The 19311-nt window shown below is 39.7% G+C and overlaps 1 protein-coding gene across 2 annotated transcripts in view; it reads left to right on the top strand.

The window, feature by feature from the left end:
* atp8a1 (ATPase phospholipid transporting 8A1) overlaps positions 1-19311 on the top strand; it is a 143193-nt gene that overhangs the window by 63604 nt on the left and 60278 nt on the right. The window contains exons 15-21 of one of the 2 annotated variants that reach the window (XM_074673514.1): positions 652-696; positions 5402-5474; positions 10735-10840; positions 13495-13577; positions 16610-16659; positions 16976-17045; positions 17673-17757. In XM_074673514.1, coding sequence (XP_074529615.1) covers positions 652-696; positions 5402-5474; positions 10735-10840; positions 13495-13577; positions 16610-16659; positions 16976-17045; positions 17673-17757 — 512 coding nt within the window. The remainder of the gene's footprint in view (positions 1-651; positions 697-5401; positions 5475-10734; positions 10841-13494; positions 13578-16609; positions 16660-16975; positions 17046-17672; positions 17758-19311) is intronic. The other variant, XM_074673515.1, reaches the window with a different exon arrangement.

Raw genomic sequence — 19311 nt, 5'->3', positions numbered from 1 at the left:
GAGAGAGGAGAGAAGGTTTTTAAATTCTGTATGAGCCGATGTTTGGATGGGTTTGTTTTTTATGGAGTCATAACGGTCACTGGAGCACAGTGTCTGCTCAGCTCCTCTCTGCACAGATGACAGAGCTCTCCGCTGTGGTTAGTCTGCCAGAGAGGACAAGTTTCAGCCTTATTTTGAGCAATGCGCTCTCAGACCACACTCGGTTTGTGATTTTGTTGTTTTAATTACTACATTCGTCAGTGGCCAACACATAATACATACTGACAGGAAGTGCAGCTTCAGAGCTCGGAAATAAGTAACAACTGGTGACCACTGGTGGCAGAAAAAATCCAGACACAGGCTTTTTGAACGTTAGATTACAGACTTAGAGTAACTTGTTGTCATCTCACTCTCTGTACTCTCTGTGCTGACTAGTTTCTAGTTGCATCTTCATAATTAACACTTCAGAATGAAAGCTGAATGACTTCAAACTAAAAATGACCCTGAAATAATCCATGCTGCCACCATAACTCCAACACCTTTCTACCTCCCTAACCTTCATAAACTAACAACCTGCTGGATCATGCATAGCATTGACTTGAGAGTCTGTGCATTCACAGCCCAACATGTTAACACCACGCAGTATGAACAAGCTCATCTTTTCTCCAACAGTCACGTCCCTGAGGCTGAGGACGGTAGTTTTGCAGAGGACGACTGGTAAGATGACTGGTTGTGAAATGGTTGTTTCTTTGCCCTCTGCTTCTGTGACGTATCAGTGCTGCCTTGCCTTGTGGAAACCGTGACTTTGAAAACAATACCTCAGTGTACTTCTCTGTTGTTGTTTTTTCCTCTTTGTGCATTCAGTTCCCCTGGGACGTGTCTGTATGTGACTGTGGCTTTTGATTCGATGTATATAAATGTTGAGGAACAGCCTCAAAGAGATGTGATTGAACATGTTGCCAGTATGATATTGAAGTATTATTATGCTCTTTGTTGTGGCTTTCTAACAGGCTTTTGTACATTCAGCTGGTTTGACAGATCCAACACTCCCAGCTAGGGATGGAACGGTTTATGAAAAAAAACGAACTGTTTGATTTTCCTCACTTGATTCGGGGCGCGTGTGCTTCATTCGGGGCGCGTTTTCCTTTTTTCTTCATTTTACGACTCAGGTTGAAGCGCCGATCATACGAATGCAGAACTCGAGGGGAAGGAGTACAACAGCACACTTTGTGGGGAATCCTGTGTGTTGGTACATTATTTTTTTTCTTTTGAGAGTCTAATCACTTCCTGACTCCAGCTCTGGACCGAAAAAAATACACAAGAACAGCAGCTGTCAATCATTGTGACGTAAAACCTCATTTTTAACCTCTTATAACTAATGAAAACAAAACTTTTCAGAGAAAAGAGGACTTGAATACAAGGCAGCCAAATTACATCTTCAAATCACCACAACAATCAGATGTGAGAAGCATTTCTAAGATGTGTATTAATTTTTTAGACTTTGATCACAGCCCATCTGGGATGACTGGAGAGATGGATTTTTTTTACCTATGCTGCAGCCAGCCACCAGGGGGAGCAGTGGTGACCTCACTTCAAGCCAAGCAAGATGATGTCAATTTTTTTTACAGTCTATGGTTGTGTACATGACAAGTGGAGAAGACAAAGTCAGAGGGTGTACCAGTGGCGATGTGTTGTTCTGCTGTCTGGGAGCTCTTTAGATTCAGTGTGAGCTCTGATGATGGGGGAAGGAAACTGCAACTAAGTTTTGCCAACTTAAGCCTGGCTCACACTACAGGATTCTCAGCTTGATTTATCCCAGATTTGGTCCTCCCAACAATCGGGGAAGAAATCTGGTCGGGGACTAAAATCGGCCCCGACGTTCAGCCAAGATTATCTTCTAGTGTGAGTGGTTGACAGATGAATCTTTAGCCCCACGATCGTCTCACAGACTCGTCGGAGCCACCCTGATAATTTTCAAACATGTTTGATATTTATCTGGATGATAATAACATTCATTCTCACTGAGGATGACAACAGCCAATTAGAGAGAGCCCCCTTAAGGGGGAGACCGGACAACAGACAACAAACGCAGGCTCAAAGTGAAACTGAAAGGCTCTGGGTCAGCTGACTGCGCGCTCCACTGGCCCACTCGAGCCAGTTCAATAACGCCTTTAAAAATAACACATAACCACGCCATTTTCAGTAGCAAACTGTTGTTTTATCGGTGTGAGATCATGCAATAATTGGCTGATACAGCAACAGTTTCACCTCTGTCCCTCTGCGGGCGCGAAATGGATGAAAGGCACCGCTGCAGACAGCTCCGCTTCTCTCTCCTCTTGTCCCACCAGTGCGCTAAAAACCTCAGATCAAACAACTGAGCACATGTGGTCCATCACTCTCTCTCTGGTCGAATAATCTTGGTGAAATCCTGTAGTGTGTGCTAGTCAGTATTTTCAAATCTTGTTGTTAGAGTGTGCTTAAGATTTAAGAGATGATTTAAGAGAAGATGATCTGTGAAGATTCTATCAATCTGTAGTGTGCGCCAGGCTTTAGAGACTTTGTCGCTACATTCAATGACTTTTCAGACCCCAGAGATTTTTTTAAAGACGACAATTATTACTTTTCTGGTGTTTAAAGTATCTGAGGTAAAAGCGTGTTTTGATATCCTCAATGGTCAGCGTGTGTGAGTCCCTCCTCCATCCAAAACATAGACAGACAGTCCTCCCTCACAGGTTGATATTTTGACATAATAAAAAAAGAATGGACAGAAGAAAGTTAATTTGTAGTTCTAAACATGTTTATGATGTTGACAATAGAGACTTTCTTCACTGAGGAGTTGGCATGTTGAAACTAGCAATGTTTCACTGAGCTTTAATGATGTTTGAAATGGGAAACAGCCTCATTCTTACAGGTTTTTTTATGACTATACATAACAGAATTGATTAAAAATAGTCTTTTAAAGTGGATTATTAGAGTATATGGTAATCTGGGGTGTTAAAAACAATAGCAATTTACATCGAACCAGAAACCGTGACCACAAAACCGTGATAAGAACTGAACCGTGGTTTTTATGAACCGTTCCATCCCTACTTCCAGCGCTGACTGTTTGTTGTGTTGGAGGCTGAAGTCTCCTCTCTGGAGCTAACTTCAAACTAACACCTCTACTTCTTCTCTGTCTTTCTCTCCTTGACACTCACACTCAAACTGCTCCGCTTCTGAGATCCGTGCGTTAGCGTTGAGATTTGCAGTAGTTGCATGGGCGTGTTTTATATAACTTGCATGGGGGATTGGGGCCTGTTCTTTAATGCCTATTAAGCCAGAATATGTTAAATCTTGCTGCTTTAAAAATGCGAGACTCCTCATAAGCATGTCTCTTTTTGCTCTTGTGTTTGTTTAAGAAACTATCAAGTCAGAGGCCTGAATTTGCCAAAAAATGAAACATATGTAGAAAAAAACAAGTGTAATGTCTGTATTTGTTGCTGTTTGATAGATTCTAAAGACAACACCCGAACTGTTCAGACTTTAAAATCACATCAGATCAACAGCGTGAAACACAATAAGAGTAAGATGTAATTCTATAAGCACAGAGTGCTGTGTCACTGGATTGATCTGGTACTCATCCCCGGCTATTGACTGTGAACAGCCAGCGCTCTTGTTCCCATAGTGACAGGACCTCTGAGTGCTGGCAGATAATCAATAACTGACCGTTCCTCCACACCCAGCCCCGTGCCTCAGAAATCTCATCAAGACAATCGACTCTGAGATTCTGCGGCTCGGGGCTGCTTCCCTCTAGAAATGCTACAAACAGTGATTTACTCATTTTCATCCACCTTTATGTGTTTGCTTTGTGTTTGTGGAGAAATACAAAACGCAGACATGTTTCCACATCTCCTCCTGACATAGGTTAGTGTAGCCTGCAGGCGTGATTAAGCTCCCAACTTCAAGTGCATCTACGATGTTTAGACGTATCGATTTTGCCTTGCTGTTAAATTGCATCCCTGCATTTTTTCTTTATTCCTTTCTTCTCAAACCTGTGTATGTGAATCAGGAGATGGAGGTTATACTGGCCAGCTGGCTACGTGGCTCTTAGAGCTCAGGACAGAGTATCCTGTGGGATTAAAAGACTTTATGATTGCTAATGGCAGCCTCACTAACATTTCTATCAAGCCTCGGTGCCACGGACAAAGCTGCTGTCGACCTGATCTATAGGACTCCATTTATCACAGAATCATGAATCGATGGCCACCAGACAGCAGGCAAGCGGCTGGTAGTTACAGACAAAATCACTGCCTGAAGGCACTGTTAGAAAGCAGAAAAACATCCTTTTCTTTCACAGATAAAAAAAACCTTTCTACAATCCAAAATCTTGTTTTCCGGGGTCAGCATGACTTTCTGTCATTGATGAAAGATTGTGTCGTTTCTTTCTGTCTTGCACTATATTCCTAATGGACTGCAATATATTGAATTACTTTGCCTGTTGCCAGGAACAAAAATGATTTCTGCTTAGAGTATGAGAGACTAATTGTACTCGCAGTCATTTATCACAGCCTGGCTTTGATTAATGTTTGAGAAATATGGTCGGTTTTAGCCATCAGAAACTCACATGCTGCGTCCCAGAGTTGCAAAAAAAAAAAAAAAAAGAGTCTTTTTAAATAAATAGTGTTCTCTTAATAATACTATTCATGCAAATCCTGAAGTGAATATAATATATGAAGGTGAAATGAATGAAATGACTGATGCTGGATCCTTTGTGCTTTGTGAACAGACAAAGTCCCATTTCAGGAACGCTCTTTCTCTGCGAGCGTGGACAGAATCTCAAACACTCACACTGTACATAACATAACAGGAGCCCAGGGGAGCTGCATTTACATTCTGTCTGCACTGCAGTTGATACTTTTCTCAGCAAATGTCAATACTGTTGGCACACAGCACTGGCTGTTTCCAGTACCAGTTTCAGACCTTTTTTTGATACTGGTCCCAGACACGTGACTTTTTTCTGGGGCTGAAATGCCAAATCAGGAAACTCCCAACCTCTGAAATGAGATTATTGGAGGCTTTTTCACATTCTTTCTTCTCTTAGAAAGAGATTCCAATATAAGTTTTTAATATATCACACATTACTTTTAAAACAAACCTCCAAATACAAACAAGCCTGCAGGCTGCACAGTAGCACAACATCTGTTTTGAGTTTTACAGCTAATCTTAGCGTTTACTTTTCAGGCAGCCCTCTGTAATGACACCCACTTCTCCCAATCTTATTATTTCAACAGGAAAACCGTTATTAAGAGTTATACTCAAGTGGAAAATCAGGTCTTTGTCAGAGGACACTCTGATCCACTAGTCTCCTGCCACAACAGCACGTTGTCTGTCCCAGCGTTCAGGTGTGTTCTGTAGTTTTGACTTTGCTGTCTCTCCTTTCCAGCCACAGCACACAGTCATCAGACGAGGCGGGATTTAATGACCCCAGCTTACTGGAAAACCTCCAAAGTAATCATGTAAGTAACACGAGGCTTCTCTGCCACCCGGCTGCATGGACGGCTGCTCTTGAGGACAAATTTAGGAAGGACTGAATCTGATTATCTGAACTCCAGTTTGCTGATGGATTTATCATGCATATTTTTTCTTGCAGAGCATGTTTTTCTCAATCAAGACGTCATGTTTTGATGAGAAATTGACATCATTTTCTTTAATGTCAGTTTTGAAACTTGCTGAGGCGTTAATTACTGCTTCTTTTCAGGACTTTGTAAACAGAAGGAAAACAACTTAATTAGCTTATTTTGACAGGATGAAGACATGTTTTGCTCCTCCACAGGGAAACCAAACATCCCTACACTGATGAAAACAGTATTTCCTAATGAATATGAAAACTTTCCACATCTTTTATTGATTAAAAACATGAAAATATACATTGTGGATCCATAACAGGACAGTGAGAGCCACCTGTAGTAATGAAATGAGTTTAACTTATGATTGATTGACTGTTTGAGTCACTCAGCTGCAGAACAGCATGAGGGAGGCAGATTGTCACATCTAATTAACAGTATCACCACCCAGGGAAAGGAGCTCTCCCACGGTAAAGTTTGCTTTGTAATGACAGCCGAACCTCTCCTCACATTCAGCTCGTCTTGGATCAGCTTTAGTTTCATACTGATATCCCTGCGCCCACTGCTAATTATGGTGCTCAACCAACTGCTGTGTGAAAAAACACAGCCTCTCTAAATCCCTGGTAATGAGCTGCGTGCTATTAATCTGTTGTGTTCCACTAATGCTTTGGATGAGGGTTGATGTCTTAATATTCACGCTCTTTGGTGAGTCTTAGGTTTTCTAAGAGAATCCGACATTTGGATAACACTCTTTCTTTTGCTCTTTCAGAGTTTGATATAAAAATTAATTTAAAGGGGACATATGCTGATCTGCGATTTAATACTTACACATAAAATAATAAAGTTGAAAACAAGACCTTACACCCCCTGAATTTTCAAAAAATGAGATATTGTATCTTTTCTGATATCCTAGAACGAGATTTGATGCCTCTGTAAATGGGTCATTGACATTTGGCTTCGAGATTTCGACCTTCGTGACGACACGAGGATCCTTTCTTTTTATTGGAGTAATCTGATAAAGCTGCTCCTCCTCTGTGATGTCAGTTAGTCACACAACCGCCACCGAGGGATACACCCACCAAGAGCCGAGTATAAATAAAGCTCCCTACTAGCTCTGGCTTACTTGACTCAGTGCTGGATGCAGGGACTCTGCTCTGCTGAGCAGCTCAGCTTTACATGGTGAATTAGCAGTTAAAACACTGTAGTTTTAGCAGACGTCGTAATACTTGTGAGGCTGTGATTTTTGCATGCTTGTTCTGACATGCACTGTGAACCTGGACCACAATAATGCTGCAGTAATAACATAGTGACGAACTGACGGTAGAGGCGATCTATAGACTACACTTTCAGCATGATGGATAAAACAGACAGAGAAAAGTGAAGGAGCAGGATGGAGCCCTGTTATAGAAATAGTTTATTGGTGAAGTCTGCCTATATTTCCACATATAAACTCTACATGTTACAGTACTGGTTTGACTCACCACAGTGAAGCGTCCTGAGATGATCTATGTCAAGGTAGATTTTCTTCCTCCTGAGCTGCAGAACTGTCCAGGTCTGACTCGGGGTCCAATACAAAAGGACGTATCCTACACTCTGCCGTTTTATTAGTGCTATCAATGTCTTACTGTGAAGTTTTGGCAAACAGCAAACTCGCTCGGTCTGCCCCATTCAATGTGGCGATTTTGTAAATACTGCCATGCTGCAAAAACCGTCCCCTGGCTCTACCCCCTCCTGATAGAACTGACCAATCAGAGCACAAAGGGCTGTGACGTTGCGAGGTTACTGGAGGTCATTCTCCAAATGGAGCGTTTCAACGAGATCTTCAGAATGGCCTAAAATGAGGATATTGAGAACGCTATTGTGGGGCAATGAAGGAACTAAATGACTTATACTGAGGGCAGAAATGCTTTACAAAAATGCTTTTTGTGTCTCTACTGAAAATGAAGCTACAGCAGTGTTTGGCTGTAACTTTCATGGCCAGTCGTGAAGAGTGTCTCATTTCTCTGGAATCCATAAAGAGATACTTCTGGCCTAGTTTCTCCTTAGTTTTTCTTTCTCGTAACAACATTTTGTAAGTTAAGAGCTTGTTTCTAATCAGATTCTTGCAGCATTTAAAAGTTCTCTCCAGCCTTTGTGCATAGTAAAGCTCCATCTGCTTGCCGTGGCTTCGTAATGCTGCACAGGCTTGAGGTTTGTATTGATCTCTTCGTCTCACTCCGAGTCATTACTGACCTCAAGCAAGGTTACTGAAAGAACTTAGAGAAATACATAAAGCTTGTTATGATATTCAGTCTAGGGATTACTTGACACACTCAACAAACTATCAAAGCTTCCATCTCTTTTATGACACATGGAAGCTGAATGAAACGATCCCCTCTGTCCTTGTGGCCACCATGATGCCTCAAACTTACATAGCTTGAGTGGATTATCAACCTCATGTTGGCGTAGCTGCAGGCACTTTCCAGGAGAAGTGTTGATACAGTGTGGTGGCAGACTGGAGGAGAGGGGAATTAATAGTGATGACAAAAATAAAAATCCCTCTGGTGCTTTTCACTTTAGTCACTGGACTCATTCTGCACCCCGCAGAGTCGTCCGTTAGTGGGTGTTTGTTTACTCACTGGCTCGTTCAGGCTCCCTGCTTAAGTTTCTCTTGACCCTTAAACTTTGTCCACACTGGTCATGTCTGCAGTGATGAGTGTCCGTCACTGTTACTCAACACAGACTGCCCTGGAGTCAGTGTGGGTGATAGCTTGCAGCACAGTATTAGCTGTCACATCTAATTGAGCCGTGCACTCCCTGCCTGGCGTGGATAATAGACACACTAGTTTGTACTTCTTCGCTCGTAGGGGCCCTCATAGCGTAGAGATTTTTTACTTTTGTTTAGAATCTTTACTCTTTGGATTCTAACCCAAATCAGTGTCATGTGATGCATTTCCATAAAACCTGATGGTTTATGATAGGCTTCAATATACTGCAAAATGATGCAGTATGATATGGGGTGTGTCTCAAAATGATAAACTGCAGTCTCCTCTCTCCTCTCTCCTCTCTCCTCTGTGGCAATGCAAGTACTTTCTAAGTCACCATATTGAAGGCTGTCACAAAGCAATAATTGTGCTCAGAGGAGGAAGGAGGGAGGAGAAGGTTTTGTTTAAGTCTTTTCACCAACAGACACGCCCCTATTTGGAATATCAGTCTCTGATTGGACGCTGTAGCAGCGGCGACTTCTCTACATGAAACTTCACAAGGACGACAGAGATTAATGAGAGAGAAAAGACGAGCTGAAAACAAAACGTGTTAGATGTGAGTTTAAAGCAAAAAATATGGAACACAACCATCACTGAATTAATATAGCAGAGGATCAATACTGAAAACTGAAATCTACTGAATAATATCTCCCTGAGTCACAATAAACTTGGTTAATTAAGTTGATAAGTTTCAGAGCTCACAATCAGATGTGCTCTAGATAAAGGCTAAATAAACCGTATATAATTTAATAGTGACGCATTTTACCAATAAAGTGATCTGTGTGTTTCAAACAGCACACATTATAAACAAAGTGCAGGTTTTCTTCATGGTAACGTATTTGTTAAACAGGTTAAAGGAACAGACAAAGCTCTGTTACTTTTTATGTTTGATCAGAGTTATTACAGCGGGCATATGCAGACACACAAAACAGCTGTTAGAGCATCAGAGGAGAGGATTTCCCATTGCTCTAAAAATGAATCTCCTCCATCCTCTCTCCTCTCTTCATTTCCTCACATCTCTTCCATTTATCTCTGGTGGGAGGACGCAAGTGGAGGAAGGAGGGATGAAACTTTGGAGCTTTGAGATGCCCCCATGATAGGGCATGTGAAGGATTTACTTAATTGATACTTTTAATATCTTCCAGATCCTTAAATGATGACTAAATTTATTATTATTATTTCCCAGAGGAACAGGTGATGTTAAAAGCTCCTGTGAGGAACTGTTTTGATTTTGGCGCCCCCTGTGGACTGAGAGTATTTTCCGAGAGTATTTTGTCTAAGACACAAGTGGTTGCTGTTTCTTGATGAAATCCTCATCCAGCTCACCTGTTACAGTTAGATATTAATATTTTAGTCATGAAAAATGAAAATAAAAGGTGTTGCTCTAAGGCGTTTGGTCTGACGCCTACCCTCCACTTTTGTTTTTAGACCTTAAGAACAACAAATTTGCAAGGTTACCGATATTTTAACAGTCTTATTTGCTTTTAGGGGTCAGAAAGAGACATCAGTATGAGTTTCAGGCTGTTTCCCAGGTAGCTTAAAACTCCTGACAGGAGCTTTAAGGTTAAATTAAAGGAATAGTTACACATTTTTAGTTTAAATTTTCTTGTCTTTCCTTGCATATGACTACTTGATTTATTTATCCTTCCATCATATTCATAAAAATGTTTTTTTTTGTCCCAGTGTTAAAAATTTTGCTGGGATCATGTTTTTAGCTCATCCATAAATACATTCATACGAATTAAGTTCCTGTTTGGGCGTAATGGCAGGTCTGTTTTTAGGCTTAGCACAGTAACTCCCATGGCTCTCATAATCACTGTAATGCAGGCAGGAAGCAGAGATGCTCAAAGTCTCTGGATATACGTCTAAAGTGTTTATAAAAAAAAAACCTTCTCATTGTTGCAGATTTGGCCCTTCAAGCCTAATGATATAAAGTACACACTCACACATACACACAGTACACAGTGGCATGTCCTTCAGAGGATACCTGTCAACCCAGACCAGATTAGCATGCTGCTTGGAGGCTGAGGGGGCACTCACAGCCACCTGGACTGTAATAGACTCTGTGGTTTTTCATTTACTCTAGGCCTTTTGACTTGCCCTCCCCCTTCAGTCATTTTGCTCATTTTGTTTCCTGTTGGAGATCTCTCATTAGAGTCTCCATAGCCAACAGAAAGAGTGTGTGTGCCTGTGTGTGCACAGCTTTTTGTTTGATAAGGAAAAAGAAAAGGAGTCTTAGTATTGAGCAGACGCATGCACAGCAGCTGATCAGAGATTTTCAACCAGCGGCGCCCTCCCTGCAGTTCGGTATCAGTACCAATGTCTTACCTGTTGTTCAGTGTCCATTTTGTTGTGACAGGTTTTGTTAAGAATGTTCAAAGTCAAAGTGCCCTTTCCTCTTCTTCTAGCCCACAGCTGCTGTCATCCAGGAGTTCATGACCATGATGGCCATCTGTCACACTGCAGTCCCAGAGCGCATGGAGGGAAATATCACCTACCAGGCAGCCTCTCCAGGTAGATCACACCCCTGTCATACACACAGTGTGCTGAGGAGTACAGGGAACTCAAAGTAGAAACAAAAGAAAACATGAAATTCATATGACACACACATCAGCATTATCTCAAGACAGTATCAAAGTAAATTTTTTCTCACCTCTTTACTTTGCAACATATCCTCAAAATTATATACAGAAAATGTGCCCGTCTACATGTTTTTCTACATGTGCTTAGATTTTGAGATGAAAGGGAGCAACACTGCTCTTGGAAATGACAGATTCTACACTTTGAACCATAGAGCTGACATTTAAATGTAGCATATACTTTTTTGAATTTCCATATCGGAAACATGCTATACATTAAAAGTTAAAAAAAAACACAGAATACAGAAAAAAAAAACAGGAATGGAAAAAAAAAACTAAATAGTTTAATAAATAACACACAACCAGTAGCAGATCATCTGATTCAGATTACTTTAAAGTAAAGTAGAAAATATAGACCAGAAAAATAACATGAAAAGATTGATCTTGATGACTGTTGTGATGACACACAGTTACAAACCCATGAACATAAAAACAAAGAATCTGTTAATTTTTTATGCCCATATTCAGTGTTGTTATTCCAAATTTCCAAACCCCTGCAGCTGTTTCTTTTCCTTAATGTGTGACGCAAGTTGAAGTGAAACTGCAAAATCAAGAAAAGCGCTGTCTTTGCTGGTTCTGCAGCTTCAGGGAGATACTGGCTGGACTTGGTTCCAGGTGCTCTCCATCACTGCTGCTGCGCCTTTACTTTTTTAGTCTTTTTGTTGAAGTACTTAATTCTCCATCTAGTGACCTCTTTGTCTCATCAAATGGAAAACATTGCTGCAGCCTCCAGGTTGCAGTTTTTCATGAAGACGTTTATATAATCACCAGGACAGGGCAGAGCCAGGAATCATATTAAAAAACATCCTGTTTCATCCTCAGTGCACGTCTGGTTCTTTGAACCTCTTTCTGATCTTGAGACATCTGACAACCATGGACAATATCTCCTAATATATACCTACCTTTGACACACCATCTTATTTATGATTATCATTATATCATATATTTATGATCATCATATTTCCTGCTGTGCAATATACATATTTAAGTATGTTATAACTATAACTTGTGTTCCTTTTAAGTATCATATTCTCAGCAATTGTTATACTTATATTTTACAGTTATATCCAATGTCACGTGCACTTACGCTTCCATTTTTTTCCACTTTCTTGTGCTTGTAATTTCTTACATCTTTACTTTTATAATCTCTTGTATTTGTACATTTTGTAATTTCTCAAATCTTAAAACTTTTGATTTTTATCAAAAATTAAAAATTATTTTTGAAGGTGTAGCAGTAACAGAAAAGCAATTTTCCCTCTGGGATTGATAATGTCTTTCTGATTTCTGATTATTTATAATATGAGGTGAAAGTGAGTGCATGAATTTGGAGTATTTACCACAGAATGACAAAGTTTTGGCCAAGTCTGACTATCATAATGAGTTGCTATGATTGTGTAATACTGGTGATATTTCTCTGAGGGTTTATCCTTTTAAATGGATTAATATCCCTTTTTGAGTAAGTAATATTTATGAATAGTCATATCTACCTCCATACACCAAGTAAAATGTGAAATTTTACAGACAGGACAGCTCATTCTGTCAGCTCACAGGAGAACCACCAACAATCAAAATTGTAATTAAAATTAAAGGTTAAAAATGTAGCTCATAGCTTGTAGAGGTGGAAAATATTTCTAAAAGTTCCAAATAATGATAAAAGAAAGGTTATTTTTGTTATTCAGGCAAAATCCAGCAAAACTCACCGGCATATTCATGAAAGAAGGGAAAAAATAAAGGCTTTTCTGACAAGTGGGAAATTTTACTCTTTCTGTTGAAATTATCCACGAAAAGAAAGAAAAGAAAAAAGAATCTTCTGAGACAGAAAGCGGTGCTAATTCTGGCTAAAAACAAAAATATCTTCTATTATTCTCTGTTTGTGCGCAGTTTACATCACAGTGGTCTCCCCTGGAAGCAATCTGTGAATTTCTATAAAAAAAGAAACTAATAAACCTTGAAAATGTCACTGCTCAAGGCTCCAATTAGAGTTCCAACTCTAAACAAAAGAGTAGCTCTCCTGGGAGGAATTAAAGCGTGGAAATCTGCAGCTTCTGTTATTGCAGAATTGATTGACATGCAGTGATCAACAAACAACAATCTGCATTAAACGTGATGTCGCTGTGACTTCTTATGCATCAAACTTTATCTCTAAGCCAGTGAAACAGGTCTGAACCCATTTCATAACAGAAACACTGCTGCTTTGCGTCTTGTGCACAGCTTTTAATAAGACAAAAACTTTTTTTTTGCCTGATTGCCTCGAACAATCACAGTCGTCTGGAGCTTCAGGGTTTGAAGCAGAGAGGGGATTGGCTGCAGAGAGAAGGGTAGTGAAGTGAACTGTGAAAAACAAGCAGAAAGATTTTTCTCACCCTGCAGCATCCTCTTGCAAGCTGGAGCATCAGCTACCTGGTCCCCAGCTTTCTCAGTGAAAGTGTGTCAACATGAACTACTTTTGAGTAAAAAATGTAGTTCTTACTCTGAAATTTTCCTTTTGTGTGTTTTATTTGTAACATTTAATTTCTCTTTGCTTTAAAGATGAAGGAGCTCTTGTGAGAGCAGCAAGAAACCTGGGCTTTGTGTTTTCTGGAAGAACCCCAGACAGCGTCATTGTGGAAACGGTGAGTCGAAGAAGTTTAATGAAAGGCGTTGAAGCTATTGTAGTGATGGATGGATCCACTTAATCTTTAATATGAGCAACTTGTCAGGTAGGCGTGACCTCAGACAGGAAAAAAACCTGACAGACTCGAAGACTACTCGAACTCAAATGATTAATGAGTTATACTGATGATACAGGTAAACCAGCTTAACCCAAGCTAAGAATTATTACACTCTCAGGCCACTAACTGTGTTTAAATACATACAGTGCTCACTGGATAGAGATGTAAATGTGTGCTGGCTGACACAACAATGTAATCTCCGGTATGCAAACCAACCTGGGAGGAGGTTTCACCTTTATATGGTCACTTCACTGCAAAAAAAAAGAAATTTAATCAGGTGTTTTTGTCTTATTTTACATAAAAATTGTCTTGTTATGCTTGGTATGAGCCACATTCATCTAGTCAGTCCAGAAAAATGTCTTGTTTTAAGTTATTTAAAGACAAAAATAGAAACTAGAATAATTTCTTAAAACAACCTTTATATTGTTCCATTGGCAGACTTAAAACAAGACATTTTTCTGGACTGCTTAGGTGAATGTAGCTCTTATTAAGTCTAAAACGACATTTTCTACTTAAAATAAGACAAAAACACTTCATAAGATTTCAGTTTTTCCAGTGTTGTTAAATGAGAGTATAATTGTTTGCTCACAGAGAGTAGGAGTTAAAATTTATAACACATTAAGGTCTGTAAAGATCTATACCAGTTAAGCTAGGGCAGCTGGTAAGCAAAGTCAGAAGAAGCACTTGAACAAGCTCATTTGGCTGTGTGTACAGGTAACAACATCCAAACATTTCAATCTGAAGTTTTGCATATTTTAAAGAGCCTTAAAATATGCTGCATAAGAACAGGAAATACTCTGCAAATAACTCCTTTAAAAATTAAGAATCTTGTGAGTGCGTCCCTCTTTCTGCTCTTGACAAACCAGATTGATCTTGTTGGCTGGGTGCCCAAAGACGCCTCAAGGTGGAGGTTCGTGGGCCAAAACTAAACATTCATGTTACAGTACATGATATCAAATATGTCTGTAGCATAATTGTGCAAAATAAATACTCGTGCAAGTAATTTTAAAAATGAAAACAGTTTTCTTTACTGCATTCCACAGCATAAAGTTACTGAACATCCATACGGCACAAATACTAGGCCTGTGTCTTCAGAAACATTTAGCAAAATATACCCAAAACAACATGGGATACAACATGCTCCTATGAAACACAAATAGTGCATTTTCCATTCTTTTAAAATAAGGAATAGTAATAACACTGGACACCTGCTTTAGCTTTTTTTTCCCCTTTAAATGACTACTATATCTTCATTAATTTACATTAATTTAAAATATATGTAATAAAAATTGAAAGATGGGCAATGGGCTGAAAAAAAAAAAAAAAGCTCGGCCAGTTGGTCCCAAATTGCCCTGGTTTAAAGATTTAGAGGTACCAGCTGATTTTGGAGCACTGCTTTTTGCTACATGCTACGCTGAGCTAAGTGACTGTTAGTTCTATGTCAATCCTCACAGTAAAGGTGTATACAGGAAAATCTGAATCTTTTGATGTGATTTTGTCTTACTTTCAGTAGAAAGTGTATTTTTAGACTTAATATGAGCCACATTCACCTGACCAGCCCAAAAAATTTCTAGTTTAAGTTATTTAAAGACAAAAATGAGGTCTGAATTAGGAACTTTTATAGGTACCCAACCGAATTCTGTCAAAAGTACCGGGTACAAATTCACATAAACCAAAAAGGTAACATGTTTAGGTACCTAAATGCATCCTTGTGACTGTGAGGAAGTGGAAGAGGAGGTGATTTTCCATGCTGGACATGAACACAGCATTGCAAGGTCATATTTTGAAGAATAAATATGTTAAATTGGAAATTTTTTATATTTTGTTATTTAACAAATTGGTATTTTTTTACCACATGAACACAAAAAAGTACAAAAAATTGGCACTGTTGAGTAGTGGCACCGATTGCCAGGTACCGGGCATCGGCACAGTGTCGTTTCAATTCTGAAAGGTTCCCATTCCTAGTCTAAATTGCTTGTAACAAGTAAAAAAAAGAAGATTTACTTGTTTTAAGACACTGTTCTGGTTTCAAGCAAATTTCTCATGACCCAGTGGAATTTTTTTTCCTTATTACAAGCAATTCAGATATTATTGTTGTCTTTGAATAACTTAAAACAAGATATTTTTCTGGACTGAACAGATGAATGTGGCTCATATCAAGTACAACACTACATTTTTTATTTAAACTATAAACAAAGCGTGTATTTTTTTACAGTGCAGATATGTTCTGAGACCAGCTTCGGTTAAATAGAATAGAACAGAATAGAACAGAATAAAATAGAATGACATATTCTCTATTTATCCCCGAGGGGAAACTCAAGAGTAACTGCAGCAATACATGAAAACAAAAGTAAGAAAGGGTAGAGTGCAAAAAGATCCATAAGAAAATCATATACCTTAAAGTAAAAAACCACAGCCTTTTGATTCCACCTGAGCCACAGCGTGAGAAAATGAGGAACATCACACTGGCAGCGCTTCTATCCTGAGCTGATGTGCTGCGTGCCCTCTTCAGGTCAGCCGTCCTGTTGTTCCTGTAATTGGCTAACCTGATGATTGCACTCAAATAGGTTGAAGGAGAAAGGCCAGAACCATTTATAATTTTTCCCTTCTGCTCAGAACATCTTGTCTTCAAGACGTTTGTCCAATTTGGTAACCTTTATTAGGCCCTCTTAAGCTCTCAGCATCTGTTTAATCACTCTGTCTTGTACCTTGCGGTCTCTACAATTAAGGGAGTTAATTGAATTTTACCTCGTTATTCTCCCTCCATCAGCTCGGCACAAGCAACTGATAAACAGATTTAAAGTGCAATTAAGTCTGATTTGTGCAGGTTGGCGGGGTTGGCTTGTGCTGCTAAAGATAAGTTGTCTCAGAAGAAGACGGGTTGAGATGTGTTCTGTCAGATTGTATTAACTTGTCTGTCTGTTTATATTTAGCTCGGTACGGAGGAGAAGTACGAGCTACTGCATGTGCTGGAGTTTACAAGGTAAATAAGTGTTTTGAATAAAGGATTAGTGTGTGTTATGTGAAATTTAAAAAGTTGTATGACATCAGAATCTTTTATTTTCTCTTAGCTCTTGTTATTTGTACTAATTAACCCTGTGAGCAAGGTGTGACATCTCGTTACCGTATATCTGTTGATTTCTAATTTCAGCCGACATCTGCTGGCTCACACAGCGCTTGATAATTTGCTGCAGTGGCTTTGACACCTTCTGATGTGATGTCTCTCCGTCTGTTTCTGCTTATCCCACCTTCTCTCTTTCTTTCTCTCCTTTTTCTTTCTTCTGCTTTTTTTCTCACAGCGCGAGGAAGAGGATGTCAGTCATCATGCGCACCCCATCTGGGAAGATCCGCCTCTACTGCAAAGGAGCTGTGAGTGTCTGTCTCTCTCCATGGCAACACATGACAGCCCATCAGCACCATCTTACACACACGCATACACACACCCTTGTTGCCTTTCGCTCTTGTCAGGAAATGTTTCCGATGGGCAAAAACATAAAGAAAAAATATCTTTATTTCACACAAGAACAACAAAGCTTTTACCGGCACCCTGCTGCTGCTGCAAACAAACCAGATCTTATTCCACAGTGACATACTTTAGGTGTATCTGGGTTACAGATAAATAAACATTTTGCTGCATTCTTAAAGGATCTGGAAATTATTACAGTTTAATGCACATTTAGTTACTTTCAGCAGGTTTTCAATTCATTTGATCTCTAAACTATAAAAGACAACTACACAAGATAAGCTAAAGATTCATGTTTGTGTTATCTCAGGTTCACATTCTGCATCCTTGGCCCTGTCACAGCTTCACAAATCACCCCTCCTTGGATAAATCTGATTTGTAGATTGATGAGCAAATGAGTAAATCATTGTGAGAGAAACATTATGTTTGGGTTCAGACCTGAGAGCCCACATTGACCCAGCTGACTGCATCCAGGTGCTTCCTTTCTCTCCTCTGTGGGTGTCAGTAACCAACATGTGTTTCTCTCCCTTCAGGACACAGTAATCTATGACCGCCTGGCAGACAGCTCGAGGTACAAAGAGATTACACTGAAGCACCTGGAACAGTTTGCAACTGAGGGTGAGTGGACTCACATCGCCCCCTGCCTGCCAGAGGTAGAAACACATTGAAGGATCCTTTATTTGTGTGCCTCCTTGTTTCTCTTTGGCTTCAGCTGCAGCAGATGTATCTCACCTTCCTCTCAAACCTGCAATTTAGATTTTTCACCAAACAGTAAATCTGAGCATATGTGACAAAGAAGTGCAAATTAAAGTCAGTGAAGCAGAAGGGAAGTGCATCACAGACGCTCCCTTTTGTTCTGTATTCATACTGCCCCCTTGTGAGACAGCAGCAGAATGATGTCATTGGGAATATTGAATGTGGGCTAAAAATAGAATTCAGGACAGATTTTAAAGATCGTAAGGCTCTGCAATTGAATGATTAAAACACAGCTTCCTTTTTGTTCAGAATTCACTTTTTATATGTAGACGTACGCAAAGAGTCTGACAGCTTATTTTTAACTAACACAGTACGCGGACATTGATTACCTAAACCAAGTTAAACATTCTTATAGAATAGAAGAGAATAGAACTTTATTGTCATTGTAACAAGTACAACAAAATTGAAGTCACAGCAGCAATCAAGAAAACAAAAGTAAGAAAGTGTACAGAAAGTGCAAAAAGGTCCAAAAGAAAATAGATGATGACACCTTGTCCATCATTGTCCAGTTCAGCCAGCCGCCACCTCCACAGGGTCCAGGACTGAGCTTCTTCAGCAGTCTGTTCAGTCTCTGTTTCCTGGATCCTGTCTGCTTACAGCAGGTGAAGTTCTTCCAATGTGGCGTTAGTGTCTGATGTTAGCTCCGTTAGCCATGTCTGTGAATGGCATGATGCTACTCTGCCTTCTGGTATTCCCTCTGTTGCTGGGTTAGCACAGCTAGCTCATCCATCTTATTGGACATAGATCTTACGTTCCCAGTAACGATGGATTGAAGGACATGTCCATGTCGTCACTTCTTAGCTCACACCTGCATGTTGTCCTAACCTCTTTCTCCTCACCTCGTGGGAAAACATCAGGCCTTACACCAGTTAGCACTGACATGCCACAGGCTGCTAACAGCTGAGTTCACATTTAAACAATGCAGCCATGGTTGCATGTAGGATCTCCAGACAAACATAGGAGAAAAGGTAGTAAAAATATCACTGAAGACACAAAAAGTTTGGTGTCCATGACCAACAAATGAGCCATACAAAGTAATGATCCACTCAAAATACAAAGATTACAAAAAAAGAGATGAAAAAATTACAAGAAACGGACAAAGAAGAGAGAGCTGCTGCAAAAGGCAGCCATAGCTAACAGTTGGCTACATTAGCTTAGACTCAAGTACGGCAATTGTCAAAGTTTTCTCTTCTGTTTGTGGTTACAATTTCAGCAAACTATAAAACCAATCCAAACGGATAAAAAAGGTTTCCATCATCCAGCTGTAAATATTCTAAATGCTTTATCTTTTCAAAATAAAACATGAAACATCCTTTATTTTCACTCTTTGAAACAGAAAAAGCACATACTACTTTGTCTTCTTTCATTTTCTGTGTTGCTTTCAAGTGAGCCACAGCAATACTTAATGACACTCTT

The sequence above is a fragment of the Halichoeres trimaculatus genome, unplaced genomic scaffold (genome assembly GCF_033239565.1).
Source record: "Halichoeres trimaculatus isolate MK-OKI-2021-1 unplaced genomic scaffold, fHalTri1.1 fHalTri1_scaffold_7, whole genome shotgun sequence".
NCBI lineage: Eukaryota > Metazoa > Chordata > Actinopteri > Labriformes > Labridae > Halichoeres > Halichoeres trimaculatus.
Note: the sequence above shows the minus strand (reverse complement) of the source record. Positions and strands in the feature narration are given on the sequence as shown.